Source organism: Diceros bicornis, chromosome 2 (genome assembly GCF_020826845.1).
Source record: "Diceros bicornis minor isolate mBicDic1 chromosome 2, mDicBic1.mat.cur, whole genome shotgun sequence".
Classification (NCBI taxonomy): domain Eukaryota; kingdom Metazoa; phylum Chordata; class Mammalia; order Perissodactyla; family Rhinocerotidae; genus Diceros; species Diceros bicornis.
The window spans coordinates 93,818,267-93,836,821 of NC_080741.1; the positions used below are offsets into that span (position 1 = coordinate 93,818,267).

At 48.3% G+C, this 18,555-nt stretch overlaps 1 protein-coding gene across 7 annotated transcripts in view; it reads left to right on the plus strand.

The window, feature by feature from the left end:
• The window catches only part of LOC131420831 (ral guanine nucleotide dissociation stimulator-like), a 159,617-nt gene that overhangs the window by 129,497 nt on the left and 11,565 nt on the right, over positions 1-18,555 (plus strand). For 2 of the 7 annotated variants that reach the window (XR_009223693.1, XR_009223691.1), the window contains exons 1-5: positions 11,169-11,517; positions 11,760-11,863; positions 12,035-12,094; positions 12,633-12,848; positions 13,223-13,325. Coding sequence is in view for 3 of the 7 variants with exons in the window: in XM_058567095.1 (XP_058423078.1) it covers positions 11,502-11,517; positions 11,760-11,863; positions 12,035-12,094; positions 12,633-12,848; positions 13,223-13,325; positions 15,013-15,176 (663 nt within the window). In the remaining 4 variants the exon portion in view is untranslated. Of the gene's footprint in view, positions 1-11,168; positions 11,518-11,759; positions 11,864-12,034; positions 12,095-12,632; positions 12,849-13,222; positions 13,326-13,823; positions 13,894-15,012; positions 15,415-18,555 lie in introns of those variants that run through there. The other 5 variants (XR_009223695.1, XM_058567131.1, XM_058567111.1 and 2 more) reach the window with 4 other exon arrangements.

Genomic DNA, 18,555 nt, shown 5'->3' on the forward strand with positions numbered 1-18,555 from the left:
ATCATGAAAGGGTGTTGAATTTTGTCAAATGGGTTTTCTGCATCAATCGCGATGGTCATGTTTTTTCCCCTTCATTTTCTTGATGTTGCATATTACATTGATCGATTTTTGTATGTTAAACTACCCTTGTATATCAAGAATAAATTTCACTTGGTGGTAGTGTATAATTCTTTTAATACGCTGTTGAATTCAGTTTGCTAGTATTTTGTTGAGGATTTTTGCATCTATGTTCATGGGGGGTAATGGTCTGTAATTTTATTTTCTTTTAGTGTCCTTGTCTAGTGTTGGTATCAGGGTAATGCTGGTGTCATAAAATGAGTTTGGAAGTATTCCCTCTTTTTCAATATTTGACAGAGTGTAAGAAGGCTTGTTTTTAAAACTTCTTTATATGTTTGGTAGAATTCACCACTGCAGTCATATGGTCCTGGGTTTTACTTTGTTGAGAGATTTTTTTTTTTAGATTTCTTGAAATATTGGTGACATATAGCATATGTAAGTTTTAGGTGTTCAAGATAATCATTTGTGAAAGGATTACCACAATACGGTGAGTTAGCACCTCCATTCCCTCACATAATTAACTTGTTTTTTCTAGCTATCACTTTTAAGGTCTACTCTCTTAACAACTTTCAAGTCTATAATATAGTATTGTAAATTATGGTCACCATGCTGTACTTTAGATCCCCAGTACTTATTCATTTTACAGCTAAAAATTTGTGCACTTTGACTCACATCTTCCCCGCTCCCCCATGCCCAAGGTGCTGGCAAGCACCATTCTAGTCTCTATTCCTTTGTGTTGGGCTTTTTTAGATTTCACATTAGTGAAAATATATAGTATTTGTCTTTGTCTGACTTATATCACTTAGTGTAATGCAAGTTCCATCTGTGTTGTTACAAAATGCAGGATTTCATTCTCTTGCATGGCTAAATAGTATTCCATTATATTTTTCATGTATATATACATATATCTCACATTTTCTCTAACTATTTATCCATTGATGGACACATGGATTGTGTCCACGTCCTCAGTTTGTGACTAATGCTGAAATGAACATGGGGATGCAGATATCTCTTCAGAATAGTGACTTCATTTCCTTTGGATATACGACCAGAAGGGGAATTGCTCATTTATATAGTATTTCTCTTTCTATTTTTTTGAGAAAATTCCAAATTTTTTTCCATAGTGACCGTAGCAATTTACATTCATACCAACAGTGCACAGGGTTCTCTTTTCTACACAGCCTCGCCAACACTTGTTGTCTGTTGTCTCTTTGAAAATAACCATTCTAACAGGTGTGAGGTGATATCTCATTGTAGTTTTGGTTTCATTTCCCTGATGATGAGTGATTACGAGCATCTTCTCAGGTACTTGTTAACCATTTTTATGTCTTCTTTGGAAAAGTATCTATTCAGGTCCTTTGACCATTTTCATATTGTTTTGTTGGTTTCTTTGCTGTTGAGTTGTAAGAGTTTCTTATATACTATGGATATTAACCCCTTTAGTTTGCCGATTATTTTATTTGCTGTGCAGAAGATTTTTAGATTGATGTCATCCCACTTGTTAAGTTTTGCATTTGTTGTTTGCACTTTTGATGTTATATGCAAAAAAATCATTGTCAAGACCAGTTTCTTGGGGCTGTTTTCTGTATTTTCTTCTAGTTGTTTTATATTTGGTTTCTTGCATTTAAGTCTTTAATTCAATTTGGGATCATTTTTGGAGTGGTGTAAAATAGGGGTCCAATTTCAGTTTTCTGCATGTGGTTATCCAGTTTTCCCAACACCATTTATTGTACAAACTATCTGTTCCCCATGGAGTCTTCTTAGCTGACTAGTCAAGTGTTAGCAAAATGTATGTGTGTGGTTTTATTTCTGGGCCTTTGATTCTGTTGTATTGGTTTATGTGTCTCTTTTTATACCTGTATCATACCGTTTTTATTATTATAGATTTGTAATAAAATTTGAAATCAGGAATTGTGATTCCTTCAGGTTTTTATTTCTCAGGGTTGCTTCGGTTATTGGAGGTCTTTTGTGAATCCATATGAATATTAGGATTGTTTGTCCTATTTCTGTGAAAAATGTCATGGGAATTTTAATAGGAATTACATTGAATCTTGAGATGGCATTGGGTAGCATGGACATTTTAACAATATTAATTCTTCTGATCCATGAACATAAGATATCTTTTCATTTCTCTGTGTCTTTGATTTCTTTCATCAATGTCTTATAGTTGTTAGTGTCTAGATCTTTCACCTTCTTGGTTAAATTTATATATGAGTATTTTACTGTTTTTGATGCTATTGTAAATAGGATTTTTTTCTTTATATCTTTTTTAGATAGTTCATTGTTAGTGTACAGAAAGGCAACAGATTTCTACATGTTGATTTTGTCTCCTGCAGCTTGAGTGAATTCGTTTATTAGTCCTAACAATTTGGGGGGAGTCTTTAGGTATTTCTCTATACAAAATCTTATCATCTGCAAACACAGACCACTTTGATTCTTCATTTCCAACTTAGATGTATTTTATTTCTTTTCATTGCCAAATGTCTCTGGTTGAGACTTACAGCAGAATGTTGAAGAGTGGTGTTGTGACTGGGCACCCTTGTCTTGTTCTTTGTCTTAGCAAGAAAGCTTTCAACCTTTCACTGTTCAATATGATGTTAGCTGTGGGTTTTGTCATGTAAACCTTTTATTATGTTCAGGTATGTTCTTTCTGTAACCCTTTATTGGTATTTTTTATCATGAAGGGCTTTTGAATTTTTCAAACTGCCTTTTCTGCATCGATTGAGATTATTTTGTGATTTTTATCATTCATTCTATTAATGTGGTGTATCACATTCATTGATTTGCATCATGTTGAACTTGATCATGTTGTTTGATCCTTTTTTTGAGTTTAGATAGTTTTGTTATAATGTGTCTTGGAGAAGAAAGTTTTAGTTTGAAATTTTAGGTTGACAGATAGGCTTCAGGACCTTGGATGTGTAAATTTCTCTCCAGATTTGGGAAGATGTCAGCTGCTATTTTTTTTAAGTAAACACTCTTTTCCTTTATCCCTGTCTTCTCCTCTGGTACTTTAATAAAGCTTATCTATTTCTTTTCATGGTATCTCATAATTCACACTGCCTTTCCCCCTTCCTATCCATTATCGTTTTTCTTTTTGCTTCTTTGACTGGATGATTTCAAACGACACATTTTCTAGTTCACTAATTATTTCTTGTACATGGTTGAATCTGATTTAGAAGCTCTCAATTAAATTCTTCAGTTCAATCATTGTGTTCTTCAACTCTAGGATTTCTGTTTGTTTTCCCTTAATGATTTCTGTTTCTATAATGAACTTCTCACTTGTTCATGCACTGTTTCCTTATTTCATTTAGTAGTCTATCTATGTTTCCTTAGAGTTTTATGAATTTCTCAAAGAGGGTTGTTCTGAAGTCTTTGTCACACGGTTCCTATAACTCCATTGCTTGGTCGGTCATTGGCGTTTTATTCTTTTTCTTTGGTGGTGTTGTGACTCTTTGATTATTCATGATCCTTGTGGCCTTCCATTGGTGCCTGCAAATTTGAGGAAGTAGGCACCTCTTCCACTCTTTACAGACTGGCTTTAGCAAACCAAAGCCTTCACAGTCATCCCATCAAGGGGTCCCAGGTAGGCCATCTGGTGGTGTTCAGGGGCAAGCTTGCTGCTGGAGTCCTTGGGCAGCCTGGTACTGGGGCGAGTGGAAAGCTTGGGTCTATGGTATTGTGTCTGGCCCTGGGCACAGCTGGGACCCTGAGTTGATGAGTAGCCCCACTGCAGCCTGTTTTGAAAGGTCCTCTTTGAGAGCCTGCCACCACAGGAATAATCCAGGACCATGAGAGTTCACCAGTGCTGGGATGAGCTGAGAGCCTTGGTTCACGGGAGACTGCCAGGAGCCTGGCACCACGAGAGACAGTTTGTGCTGTGGTAGGCCAGAAGTCTGGATTCCTGGGAGCCTGCTGGGAGCCTGGGGCCACAGGAGCTGCCTGAGGCTGCAGAAGCCAGCAGGCACTGGATCAAGATGGAAGCCTGGGTTCATGGGAAACTGCCGGTGCCTGGTGCCATGGGAGCTGCCTGGGGCCGCCTGAGTCAACAAGTACCTGGGTAAGCTGGGGGCCTGGTTTTGTGGGAGCCTGCAAGGAGCCTCGTTCCATAAGAGCTGTCTACAGCTGCTGGAACTGGCAGGTGGTGTGGTGATCCATGGGCCTGAGTTCCCAGCAGCCCCCTGGGAGCCTGGTGTCATGGAATCTACCTGGGTTGCTGGAGCCAGCAAGTGCTGGAGTGACCTGGGTTCTTGGGTTGTGGGAGCCCACTGGGGTCTTGGGTTTGCCCTGGTACAGAAGCTGCCTGTGGCTTTGAGTGCTGCCTATGGCTGCCTGTAGTGGCAGAAACTTGGGTGAGCCAGGGTCTGGATTCACCAGAGCCCACCAGGAGCCTGATGCCAAGGACACCACTTGGGGTCACAAGAGCCACCTTGGGCTGTTGAAGATGGCAGCCCCTAGGCTGAGATGGGGCCCTGGGTTCCCAGGAGCATGGTGGGAGCCTGGTGTCAAGGATGCTGCTTGAGGCCACCAGAGCTGGCATGCTCCAGGGTGAGCCAGGGGCCTGGATTTGCAGAAGCCTGCAGGGAGCCAGCTAGGTCCACAGGAGTCAGCCTGGCACTGGGGCAGGCTGGCTAAGGTCGGGCAGAGTGGAGACGTCCCTTCTCGTTGGGAGGTGTTTGATTACTGATTCAGTCTGCTTATTTGTTACTGGTCTATTCAAGATTTCTATTTCTTCATGATTCAGCTTTCGTAGGTTGTTTCTAGGAATTTATCTATTTTGTCTAGGTTATGCAATTTATGAGTGAATAATTTATGAGTGAATTTAAGAGAATAGTCTCTTCTGATCTCTTTCTTTCTGAAGCATCCGTTGCCATGTCTCCTCTTTCATTTCTGATTAAGTTTGAGTCATCTATCTTTGTTTTCCCAGATATTTTATCTAAGGTTTTCTCAATTTTATTTTTTCCAAAACTCAACTTTTACTTTTATTAATTTTCCATATTTTCATTTTTTTTCCACTCTCCTCTTGGTGACTTCCATCCTTCTGCTAACTTTGGGTTTCATTTTTTCTTTTTTTAATGTTGTGTGTTGTAAGCCAGCTTGTTTCTTTGACATCTTTCTTCTCTTGTAATTTAGAAGTTTATTACTATAAACTTTCCTCTTAGTACTACTTTTGCTGCAGCCTATAAGTTTTGGTGTGTTTATTGTTTCTTTTTGTGTGTGTGTGATGAAGATTGGCCCTGTGTTAACATCTGCCAATCCTCTTTTATTTTATTTTATTTTTTTTGCTGAGGAAGTCTGGCCCTGAGCTATCATCCTTGCCCATCTTCCTCCACTTTATGTGGGATGCCACTACAACATAGCCTGACAAGCATGGGTTGGTGCGTGCTCAGGATCTGAACCCAGGCCGCCAGCAGTGGAAGACAAGCACTTAACCGCTACAGCACTTGTCGGCCCCCGATCTACTTTTAAGTTTAAAAGTTTTTGTTGAACTTCCACGTATTATGAATGTTCCAGTTTTGCTTCTGTTATTGACTTCTGGTTTCATGCCATTGTGTTTAGAAAAGTTACTTGGTATTATTTCAGTCTTCTTAATCTTGTTAAGACTTGTTTTGTGACCTAACACGTGATCTGTTCTGGAAAATAGTCTGTGCGCCCTTGAGAAAAGTGTGCATTTTGTTGCTGTCCAGTAAAATGTTCTGTGTGTGTCTGATAGGTCCATTTAGTATTTAATGTTTTCATGTCTGCTATTTCCTGATTTTCTGCATGGATGTTCTATCCATTGTTAAAAGTGGTCTTTGAAGTCTCCTACTATTTGCAACTTATATAAGTGAGAAGGCTCTTATATTGAGTATATATAAAGATCTCTTAGAACTCAATTATAAAAGACAAGTCAATGAAACGGGGTAAGCAACTGGAATAGACATGTCTCCAGGAAATATATAGATGGCCAATAAGCACAAGATAGTTGCTCAGTATCATTAATTATTAGGAAAATGCAAATTCAAAGCACAATGTAATACTATTTCATGCTCAAAATGAAGGCTATATTCAACATAATGGAAAAGAACAAGTGTTAGTAAAGATGTGGAGAAAGGGAAACCCACATACATTACTGGTGGGAAAGTAAAATGATGCAGCCACTGCAGAAAACAGCTTGGCATTTTCTAAAATCTTAAACCTAGAATTACCATTGACCTGGAGAGGCCCATGGTAGATATGTCCAAAAGAGCAAACTTGCCCATAGACATTCAAAGCAACAGTGTTCACAATGGCCCAAAAGTGAAACAAACCCAAATTTCTATCCAGTTATCACTGCATAAACCAAATATGTCCTATTAATAATATAGGATATTATAAGCCATAAAAAAGAATTAAGTACTGCTACATGCTCGGCCATGGGTGAACCTTGAAACATGTGTGCTCACTGAAGCCATCCACAAAGGCAATAAATAACAGGATGCCATTTGAATGAAATGTCCAGAATAGGCAAATCCGTAGGGGGAGAAAACAGATGAGTTGTTTCCATGGGTTTGGGTTAGCAGAAAATAGATTGTGAATGAGTATGGGTTTGTTTGGGGGTGTTGAAAATGTTCTGGAATTAGATAGTGGTGATAGCCACACGACATAATCATTGTGCTAAAAGCCACAGAAATGTGTACTTTGAAATGCTTAAAACGGTGTATTCTATGTTAAGCAGATTTTCCACATAAAAATTTTGAATTTTTTAAGTTAATCAGGGTATTGGTTAATTTTAAGTTGGCTGGTATATTTAATAAGTGTAATTAATGGAGCTATTAGGGGTAGGGCAGTTTGTAGCCAAGAGAATAAACATCCGACGAGGGCTATAGTAACAAATCCTATGATTATACAAGCAACAGTCTAAAATCCAGTCCATTTCCATTGTCCCCAACTTGGAGAGACCAGCCATGAAAATAGGTCAGTGATCTCAGGGGCCTTTGGTATCTATTCAAAGATTTGGGTAATATTATGCAATATTTTAACCTCTTGGGCCATTTGGTGGAGGTAGGTTTGAACTTCTCTGTTGATGTACACTCAGCAAGTGGTTCTAGGAAAGGCACCAACCCCTCCTTCCTTGACCGGTATAGACCGTCTAGGGCCAGGCCATTTTCTAAAACCATTTGGGCAAGAGACTCATGAGAGTGTTGTTCAGGGGTTAGGATATGTTTTTAGGGAGTTGTTGTCCATGTTCTGTTAAGGTTGTTGATACTTAGTTGCCTCAGTTTCCTGATTTTGTGTGGGTAGGGCCACCGCACCTGTGCCCAGTCCAGTCAGTCAGTCCCAGTAGAACTGAACACCCAGTCCTATAGGACTGACAGTGTCTCTATGGGTTGTTGGTGGCCTGTCAGGGCAGGAAACTCAGGGGACCTGCGACCTGAGGGAAACAGGCTGAGAGAGAGACAATAGTGCGTTGCACAATGTAGCCTGGAGCAAGCTGCTCAGAGGGCTGGGGAGAGAGACGCTCACTGGCTGAGAGCCTTGTGATATCAGCCCACAGTGAAGCCCAAAGGTGGATGCTCCTGGTGTCAAATATTCCTTAGGTGTCTTGAGGTAAAATAATTTGCTCCCATTCACTGGCTACCTGTGCTATATGATTGCAGGGGGTATGGTTAAAGTGTTTGTGGGCCAAGAGCTGTCTGGGCCTGGGCACAAAATCACCAAGGTGGCCTCAAAGGCTACCCCAAAATGACCCCTCAAGGAGCAGTTGGGGCAGAAAGTGGGTGGAGCATTTTGAAGGAATCCCGGGGCAAAGATGTTGTTCGATGGAGTTGGCTACAACTGAGTCTCTCCGCAGGGTAAGCCCTTCAGCTGGGGTACAGTAGGTGATTGGAGGCCAAGTGACAGACCCTGGGACTCCTGATTCCCAGTGCACGGTTAGACCTCTAAGTCCATTGGACATAAATGGTTGTGGTGTTTGTGAAGCATCTTGATGGCAGTGTGGAAAGTATAGGGGACGTGTGGTGGGAGACGTCATGATAGTGTCGGGAGGAGCTGCGTGTGAGATTACGGTGTTGAAGGGGAAGGACTGGAGGCGGGTGCAGTGGGTGTGTGACCAACAATGGTCAATGAAGGGACAGCTGGGTTGTAACTGGGGGAATCAGGGACCAGCAGAAGTAATGTGTTTAAAACAAGACACCAGGGCAGGCCCAGTGGCTTAGCGGTTAAGTGCGCGTGCTCCACTACTGGCGGCCTGGGTTCGGATCCCGGGCGTGACCGATGCACCGCTTCTCCAGCCATGCTGAGACTACACCCCACATACAGAAACTAGAAGGATGTGCAACTATGACATACAACTATCTACTGGGGCTTTGGGGAAGGAAAAAAGGAGGAGGATTGGCAATAGATGTTAGCTCAGAGCTGGTCTTCCTCAGCAAAAAAAAAGAGGATGATCAGCACGGATGTTAGCTCAGGGCTGATCTCCCTCACACAAAAAAAAAATAAATAAAATAATAAAACAAGACACCAGGCCCTAATGGAGCCACTTAGCCTAAGTCTCACGTCAACAAGCCGAGATTTAATTAGACTTTTTGCCCTCCCAGGAATAGAATCATAAACCAGTCAATTGGGAATCGCCTGATAAGCAGCAGGTAGGTCAAATTCCTGATAGAGCCCTGCCATCCCCTAAAGGAAGGTAACCTTGCAGTAACCAACCCTCTTTTTTGTGTAGTGTAACTTCCTTGTTCCTGCTCCCTTCTGCCTATAAAAGTTTTTCATTTTGTACAGCTCCTTGGAGCTCCTTTCTCTCTGCTAGAGTGGATGCTGCCTGATTCATGAAATGTTGAATAAAGCCAATAAGATGTTTAAAATTTACTCAGTTTTATTTTGTTTTGTACCAGTTTGGTGGCAGCAGTGGGATCCAAAGGAGACATCTGATGGCTTAGGGGATGAGAAACACAGGCATTGGTACCCGCAAAACCTTTGAGTTCTCCATCTTTTTCACTGTTTCTGAGAGCTGTGGGTAAGTTCCTCTCAGCAAGTGCTGTAGAGAAACACAGCAGGGGGCTGTGAGGGAGGGTTGGGTGTCACTGGGTAGGAGGGTCTGAAAGGCCTCAATAGGGTGACATTTGCTGGGACCAGAATGACAAGAGGCTCACAGGCAGAAGTGAATTTGGCCAGAGGAGGTCAGAAATGTGGTCAGTGCAGCTGGAGGGAGGCTGGGAGGAGAGAACAGGAGCTGGGGTGGAAGGCAGGGCCAGGGCCTGGTAGGCTGTGTCAGTTACCTTTCCCTCTCTGACTTCATTGCCCCTAACCTTGCATTTCAAAACTACAAATGTTGACTATCTCACAATTTGTGTGGATCAACAATCAGGCACATTTTAGCTGGGTGCCTCTGCCTCACTGAGTTGAACAGGTTGGGGCTGTGGCCTCAACTGAGGCTCAACTGGGGGAGAACTAGCCCCCAAGGTCACTCTCAGACTTCAGGGTTCAGTTTGGACTGAGAGCCTGAGTTCCTTTCTGTCTGTTGGCCTGGGCACTCCCGTGCTTCTCTCCTCTATAGGCCTCCACATTGGGCAGCCCCAAAACACTGGTATTTGATTCCTCAGTTACAGGGATTCGACAGAGTGAGAAAGAGAGATAGAACATGAGAGAGGGAGTAAGACGAAGTGAGAGACTTGTGTAGTTAAGATTTAGACAAGACATCCCATCACTTTGGCTCTTATTATGTTCATAAGCCAGTTACTAACCACTTAGTGGTTCCACGGGGATGGCTATGCCATGGGTGGGGCTTACTGGGTACCATTGTGAAGGCTGCCCACCTCATAGGCCAAGATGAGGCACTTGGGTCTCATTCTCCATAAAACAGGAAACAGTTGAATGGTTTAATGCCACAGGGTGGCAGTATCTAAATTTCCATTAGTTTCAACCCCCTCATGATGCTGACCTGAAAATGAGGCGAAGTTGGAAGTGACTGTTCCAATATCACATTGCTAGAACCCAGGCCTGTTTTGAGAGGTGTTCTGTGCTACATGTCACCCCTTCTTGTTATTCTTCCATCTCTAATTTTGTGCCTTAGGTACATGTGACGCCAGCCCACATGGGTAATAGATATTATCTCATATACTCCGGGTGAGGTCCCTAGGAAGTAGATTCTAGCCTGATCCCCATGGTGCAGGTTTGGAAACTAGGGAGGACCTGAGAGGCACAGGGACTTTCCCAGGATGCAGAACTGGTAAGAAAAAGGAGGTCTGCATTCATCTCTCTCTCCTCAAAGCAAGGACCTGAGTTAGGTTTCCAGGGAGCTGTTGCTAGGTCTGTGTAGGCTCCTTGTGCACAGTTCAGGAAGTGACATGAGAGAGGAGGGTGATCAGCCCGGGCTCAAGGGGCAGCTCTGGAGAAATCTGATTGAGGTAAGGGTCCCAGTAAAGGAATCTTGAAAAATGACCCCATCTCCTTGGTCCTAGGCCTCAACAGATCTTAGAACTTTGGTAACCAGACTCATCCAGCTCACTTGAATGGAGACAGTCAAGAAGCAAAAATGTTTTGTTGTTGTATCCCAACTTTTGGAGGATCTGGGCTCAAAAATGCCCAGAAAGAGAATCTTTTTGATTGTTGCCGATGTTGGCTCAGCCCTCATCCCTGACGCCTCTGGGTGTCTGACAGGAGGCAGTGAAGGGTAACATGGGGGAGCCCAGGAAAGGCTAGTGCAGGCCAGGACACAACGGTGATCCCACCTGATCAACCCCACACTCCAGGCCCATCATTGTGTGTTTGTGTGTGTCTGTGTGGAGTGGGGAAGGCAGGGTATCTGGGTCAGGCCATTCCTGGGCAGGAGCTGGTTGTTAGGTGTCGGAAACCTGGTGGGTCTGTTACGTTCATACCCCAGATCATGGCTGGCAGCATGAGAAGGTGAGCTCCTCTACTTGTATGTTGTTGAGCCCTAGAGGCTTCATTTCCTTCCCTCCCTGACCAAAGTTCTTTGCCAGGATGCCCTCTGTGCCTGAACTGAGGAGCAGACTTTCTCTTGGGGGTTGGCCTCAGTGGCAGTGTGCAGACAACCCCTGATTCCCTCTGGCCCAGCTCCCAGGCAGTCTTTGCACAACTCCACTCAGGAGGTCGTCGAGTAGCTGCCCAATGGTTTCAACTCCACCAACTCACTAGACAAGGAGCAAGTACATGAGGCCACCCACACCATCCAGTGCTTCTCTGAGATGAGAGCAGGAGCAGAGGGCCTCGACACTCAGGACCTTGAGATGATGGGGTTGGACCAGAACTAGGGTGGGACCAGTCAGGGGCTGTCACTTTTTCAAGCTAAAGGGGATGTACATGCAGGTAACCTTGTCTGGTTCAAAGCTGAGCTCCCGTGACCCTCTTTCCCTTGTCTGTTGTGAGTTTAGGAGGCCACTGAGGCAGAGCCAGAGGGTAAGGCGGACTGCAGGCTGGCTATTCCTGGAAAGGAAGTGGGATCTTTCCTGTGTTTAGAAGGACACATGGAAAGTCAGCTATGTGAGTGAATCTTTCTCTTTATCCTGCTGTAGCGCCAGCTGTAGAGCTCCAGCCAGCGGCAGAAGCAGAGCAGTGGGCAGTGGTGGAGGTAGAGCTGGCTACAGCTCCGTTGACAACACCCCCTCTAGCACTGGAGCCAGTGTCCCCTCCATTAGCAGTGTTGGAGCTGGAGCAAGGGCCGACATCGGCTGCAGCAGGAGTGGGAGCTGCTGAGCTGTAGTCACCTGGGCCATCATTTCTAGTGGGAAGTCCATCTCCACCTGTGGCTAAGAAGCGTGAGAAGAAGCCCAACCTCACGGCCTTCCCTCCTAAGCTGGTGGTGGAGCAGTTGACCGTGATGGATGTGGTGAGCAGCTGGGCTCTCAGCGCGGGGTGGGGTAGCCCTTCCCTCTGCCATCGTTGCCCCAGACCTCATCCAGTCTCCTATGATCTGGGCCCAAATCCAGGCTCCACCCCTTACCAACCATACAACCTGGGCAACTTTCTGAACCCCTAAGCCTTTGCTTTCCACCTGCAGATTGTAGAGGTGGACACTAACAGGACCTGCTGCACAGAGTGGCTGTGCCGGCTCCATGAGGTAGAAGAGATGGAAAGCTGGGTGGGGCCTGGCACATCACTGGTGGAGGGGAACTCACTGTGTGCAGCCAGGTGCCTGGTGGCCCAACCATCTGCTGAGGAGGCTCAACAGCCTCAGGACTTAGTAGACACCTGATGTGTACTCCACTACAAGGGAGACAGACAAAGCCCGTGGTTGCAGCTGCCAGGGGAGAATGTGCATCAGAATGTGGAGTGGGACCAGAGGGGGGATCAGGGTGTTGGAAGATGCCCCCTTGGGATGAGCCGAGTTGAGCCACCATCTGGAGCTTGGAGTTAGCCAGGACGGGCTGGATGCAAATGTCCCTCTCCCTTCCTTGTCAGTATTGGGTCCTGGGTCATCCTCTGCTGGGTACTCTCGGTGGACAGAGAAGAAAAGCCAGGGACTCTCACAAGGCTCAGGCCACATCCTGAGCTTCCTGAGCTCCAGCTCTAAACTGTGACCCCTTGTGGGACTTTGGGGGCTGTGGACACAGAGCTGGGGTGTGGCAATGCTGGGTGACGCTCTCCCTGTTCCCCAGGAGCTCTTCCGGAAGGTGGTGCCCTCTGAGTGCCTGGGCTCCACCTGGGGCAAGAGGAACAAGCCCGGCCATGAGCACCTGGGACACACTGTCCGGGCCACCATCGACCATTTCAGAAGGGTGGCTAGCCTCGTCATCACCACCTGCCTCGGGGACCCGAGCATGACGGCCCAGGACAGGGCGAGGGTGGTGGAGCGCTGGATCCAGGTGGCCCAGGTGTGCTGTGGGAGGCCCAGTGGAGCCCTTCTCTGGAGCCTTGGGAACTGCCTCTCCACCTTTATCAGCTCCCAGGATTGCAGTGTGTGGTCTAAGCCCCTGCACAGTCCCTAGGCCCTTCCTGCCAGGTGAATGCTGACCTTGACTCCAGGTCCCAGTGCGGGGATGCTCGCTTCCTACCTGGCTCCCTCCCTGGGTTGAGCTAAAATCCTCCTCCCTGTGAGTGTTACTCTTTGGGTCCTAAATGTGCCCTTCTGGGGCTCCCTGAGCATCTGTCTCATCCAGGAGAGGAGATTTAAATAGAAGGGGACTGAAGCTAGAGCAAACAGGGCTCCAGCGTCCCACCTCACAGCTCATTCTCTTCCCTTCCCCAGGAGTGCAAGATCCTGAAGAACTTCTCCTCGCCCCGCACTGTCACCTCTGCTCTGCAGAAAACCTCCATATGCCACCTGAAGAACACACAGGGGAAGTTTCCTGGTGGGTAGGCCTCTCTCCATAGGAGGACCAGGGTGGATGGGGGATCTCCCGTATGTCTGCCATTGGCCCCTCAGTCAGCTGGGAACTCCTGGGTGGCAGCAAATGCTTGGAACATGGCCTGGGCCTCGGCGGTGGGTCTCTAAGTCTCCTGGTGTCCTTAGTGCACCAATTCTGCTTCAGGACTCAGTTTCTCTAAATGCCAGGTACTGGGTTGAGCCACATTGGAGATTTTCAAGTGTTTATAGCAACAGAACTCTATGCCCAGTTGAAACTGAAAGTGGTCAAAAGAGAGCTGCTTTGTATAGCAGGCGAATGGAGACCCCAGTGACCAACAGGAGAGCCCCCTCCCAGTCCCACGAGACCTAAGCCCTTAGAGGAGCCCAGTGAGAGCACTCCTCCCGGCAGTTTGAATCTCTCAGATTTTCAAAGAAAAGGATTTGCACTCAGACCCCTCACATTATCCCTAAATTTATCCTTCCCTCTTTCCCCTCTCCTCAGGGAGAGCTCTGAAAAACTTAAGGAGCGCTATAGCCAAGACGAGTCCTTGAGCAGAGAACTTATGACCAAGGTGGAGTGGAGGCTGGGGGTCTGCAAAGAGAGGAGGGGCCACAGGGGGAGGGTGACTGGGCAAGCTGTGGTTTTGATAGTTTCTCACTTGAACTTTCTCTGCAACTTTCCCATCTATCTTGTCCAGGTTAACAAGCTTAGGGATCTGTTTGGCTCATGGGCAGGTGGGGTGCCGTTTGTGGGCAGGAGGCCCTGGTCATGGGACACAGTGGTGTTGGCTGTGCTGTTCCAGGGCAAGTTGCTGAGCTGGCGCCATCAGCAGATCTCTGGCTTCCATGCACGTCCATCCTGCTGGATGTAGCTTCTTCCAGGCTGTTGGGTGGTTGGGTGGGTTTATCCCTCAGCGTAAACCTGTCCTCAGGAAGCCAGGCCCCTGCTGCTCCTTCTATCTTCACCATGTCTCCAAGGGGAGGGCACACTGCCTGCTCCAGGGAGGGGCACAGCAGGGGATTCCCATGGCCCAGGTGGACAAACAAGATGCTCATCTTTGGATCTGAACAGCTGGACCAGAGACAGATGTGTGTGCGTTCTGGGACCCCCCCTGGACCCCTAGAACAGTCACTTGAGTCAACCACAGGAGTCTCACCTGAATGCCTGGTTGGCAATGACATATACCCCAGGTGGCTTATGAGTAGCGCCTAGGCAACTGATAGATTCTTAGTGGATCCTGCTGAAAGGACGTTAGGAGCTTCATGTAAACGGGGAAGCAAAACGTCCTGTCACCCCCTTCCGTGTAGATCGGAGGTGGCACCTTGGGGGTCCAGTTTCTGAGTGGATAAAGAAAGAGTTCAGTGCAGGGGAATATCCTGAGGGGTTCCTTGGGGAGGAGAAGGGTTTGTTATTGCCTCTGTCCCAGCCTGGGGGCCAGACACTCCACGGGACTGGGGCAGGCAGGAGCCATTCAACCAGACTCCCAAGACACCACATCCTCTCCATCCATGGCTCGGCCCAAGACCAAGCTTCGAGAGCTCAGGGGACAGGAGTGTTGTCAGTGGTGGGGCTGGGGGTTAGGTGAGGATGTTGGAACAGGGTCTCTGGCTGGGAGGGCCAAGTGGCCTCTCCTCTGTGGCCCCTGAGCAACAACTCACTGCCCCTGTTTGGGCCTCTGTCTCCCCATCAGGGAAATGGAAGGATGGTGATCGTGTGGTGCAGGCCTCACATGGGGGTGATGAGGTAAGAGGGAGGAAAAGAATGTGGGATCTTTCTGCCTGCTCCACCTGGAGAGGTGAGGGCAAGAACAGTGATGACAGTCATGCGACAGTGAGTCCTCAGGAGAACCTGTGAGGTAGCTGGAGTTCTCACACTTTCCAGATGAGGAAACAGGCTTGGGGAGTCCAGGACGCAAGCCCAAGCTTACACTCAGAGAGTTGGAGCTGGGCTTGTTCTGGAATCACAAGACCTTGGAGGGTGGAGTGGAATTGGTACCAGTTGACTCTAGTCAGATGTCCAGTGTCGGAGGCGAGTGGTGCTGGAGAGAAATGCGGTGAGGGGACTATGGCCTCACTGACACTGTCCTCGACCCTGATAGGAGGGGTCCTCCACGTTTGCCCCCCGGAGAGCAACCCCCAGAGAGTGCAGGAGAAGCAGCAGCAGCAGCAGAAGCAGCAGGTGAGTGTGCCTGTGGGGGAGGGGCTCTGCGCATCCCAGCTGGAGGTCTCAAATCAAGAGAGGAGGGCCATTTCTCTTGGTGCCACAGTGTCCGAATCCCCCAGTAGAAGTGACCGGGATGGCCTGGAAGAGCTGGTGCAGGATGGGTTTGTTGTGGGGAGGGACAGGGACCGCATACCCTGTGATTTGCTAGAAGCCTGCCCTGGGAGAGGAGGAGGAGGAGTGTGGTGTTCTTGGGGTGTGAAGCAAGGAGGAATTGAGGGGAGGCTGCTAAGGGTCCTAGGCTGCTCCCCGTGGGAACCCTGGGGTGGGCCAGGAGGCTGTGGCTGTGGACTTTTCAGGGGAGGGTCTGCAGGGGGTCGACTTGAGAGCAAGGGCTCATCCCAACTGCACCCCCATGTGACAGGGTGTCGTCCCCTATCTTGGCACTTTCCTCGGTGACCTGCTTATGCTCTGTCTGGCGATGGGTGATTATCTCGAGGTGGGTGAACCTGAGACCAGGCAGGAAGGACCACGATCCTGAACCTTGGGATGCGGGAGCCCCCGAAATGTGCTCCGAGCTCTCAGCACTTGACACATCTCTCCTGGGAGCCTCGCAGTGGCCCCTGGGAGCTGGGGCAGCAGGCCTATCTTAGGGATGAGTGAACAGAGGCTCCACCTGAGACACCCAATCCGGTTCCCCAGGCTGGGGAAGCTCAGAGCTGCCTGATGGCACAGCCGCGTGAGGTTTTATCTGAGCTGGACTCAGCCTCTAACTCCCATGCTGCCCATGGAGGGAGAGAGGAGTCGGCCCCCCCAAGTCAGGCAGCACATAATTTGCTGAGCAGTCCCCTCTGCCTGAAGCCTCAGCCTCCAAATCTGTCATCAGAGAGGGTTGTGCTGCCAGGTCCCTCAGCCTCCCCCCCATGTCCTCCTACTCTGGAGCCCAGAGCCCGGCCTAGGTCCAAGTCCTGTTTTCTCTGCATGCTCCGCCCCCTCTGGGGACCTGGCAGTCGTGCAACATGAGAAGGGGTGGACATAAGGGGCTAGTCAGGCTATGGCATTCTGTCTGATGGACTCTGGTTGTCTACCTTCCAGGGGAATGAGATCAACCTTAAGAAAGGGACTGAGGTGAGCAGCTGCGGCACTCCCTGCAGGGGAGGTGAAGGAGGTGGAAATCAGAGACCCTCTGGGCAGAACAGTCCCTGGTTCCACCCCTTGTATCTTACATTGAGTGGAAGAGTTCGATAACAGAGAAGAGAGAGACCCATCCAATTGACGGCTGGGTTGAGGGGAGGATGGCATCAAGGAAAACATCCTGGAGGAGGGGCTGATTATTCCCATTCTGAGAACAGGTAGACCCTGGATGGAACTGGTGGGAAGGTGCGTTGCCAGGACTGGTCCCCTGCCCCACACCTCACCCCCCACAAGGCCCCTGCAGCATCCCCCACCCAGGCCCTGTCTGCATCCTCTCCTTCCCTCTGGTCCCAGGAATACCGAGTCATGAGGGAGATGCTGCTGCTCCCAGTGGTTGCAAAGAATTACAACCAGAGCCGGAGGAGCGATTTGGGTCCTGATTCCAGGACATGGAGCTGCTCAACGAGAATGATAGTTGAGGCTGTGCAGGAGTTGAGTGAGGGCAGGGGTGGACTCTCCATGTTGGCCAGTCCAGAGAGCCTGTCTCCGTGGCCCTCTGCTCAACCCCAGTCCTTATTGCTTGGCAAACTCTGGGACACCCAGACTCCAGCTGCTGGGCAGGCAGTGGGGGGGCACCTGAGGTGTGGCTCCTGGTAGGCTCACAGGTGCCTCTCTGTACTGTAGCTACAGCCTGTCCTGCCTGCTAGAGCCCCAGGCCTAGTTGGCCAGCAGAATATTCAAGGCCAAGAAGAACCGGCCATCATCAAGTTCAGGGGTGAGTGAGTGTCTGGGCCGGGGTGACTGACTCCTAGGGGTTCAGTAAGGCTTTGGGCTAAGCGTGTTCTTGGGGAGTCCGATAGCTGGCACTGGGATCCCAGCTCCACTACTGAGCAGTCCTGTGACTGGGGTGACTCTCTTCAGCTTCCTGAGACTCCATTTCCTCCTCTGTGAACTACGTGATAGTAAACGATTGCTCCCGTGGCAGGGACAAATGGGGTACTGGTGGCTAACAGCACTGAGCACAGGGTCTGCAGCACCCAGTGCAGTGAGGACAGGGTGGGTGGCCATGATTCTGAGGGAGGTCCCCCAAGATAACCCGACACTTCTACTCAGCGCCCAGGCCCCAATACCGAGCCACGTACCAGTGGCCTATCACAGCCCCATCCTCAGCAGCGGGGACACAGCTGGGATGCTTGCGATGCACCGGGCCAGCTCCTCTCACCTGACAGGGAGGGGAGCATTGTAAGCTGATTCCTGGGGTCCCCTGAAGCCCAAGAGAGAGGGGACGACCCCATCTCAGCTCCCTGACATCCCCCAGCACCTATGCACCCATTGGGGAGGAACAGTAGTTATTTGTTGTAAATAATAAATGCCATGTTTGAATATTATATTAAAGTCCTGTTCCCTTTACAGCCTGGAACTTGTGGTGTGGTTCTGTCACTTTCTGTAGGCATGTAAGGGAGACACAGAGTCTCACATTTCTCCTTGAATCAAGAACTCTTCCGGGTCATCAGCTTATTGTATGTGGGAGAAGGGAGAAGGGCCAGCCCCTTCCCTGGCTAGTGGGGACACTCCCAAGTCCCCCTAACACCGAGGACCAGTTCATTTCAGTATTCAGCTCCTCCAGGAGCAGACACGGCCCACCACCCCTTCTCCTGAGATTTAAAGGTTGAAGGTACTTTCACAGGCAGAGAAACAACCACTGAAATGTGAGTGACTTTAAAACAGCAGTAGCCAGGACCATATCGTGCCACAGGCAGGGGCTGCCTTCCTAATTCTGGAGGAAGAGGGAATGTTTTCTGCTTCTCTTCTTGAGGTTTCTTTTGACCAAATTTTAGGAACTTGTTGTTTTCTAGTTCAATCTCTGGGATTACATCAGCTCTAAGTGGGGAAAACAATGGAAAAAGATCAAAACGTGCACGTGGAGAGGACAAGACCC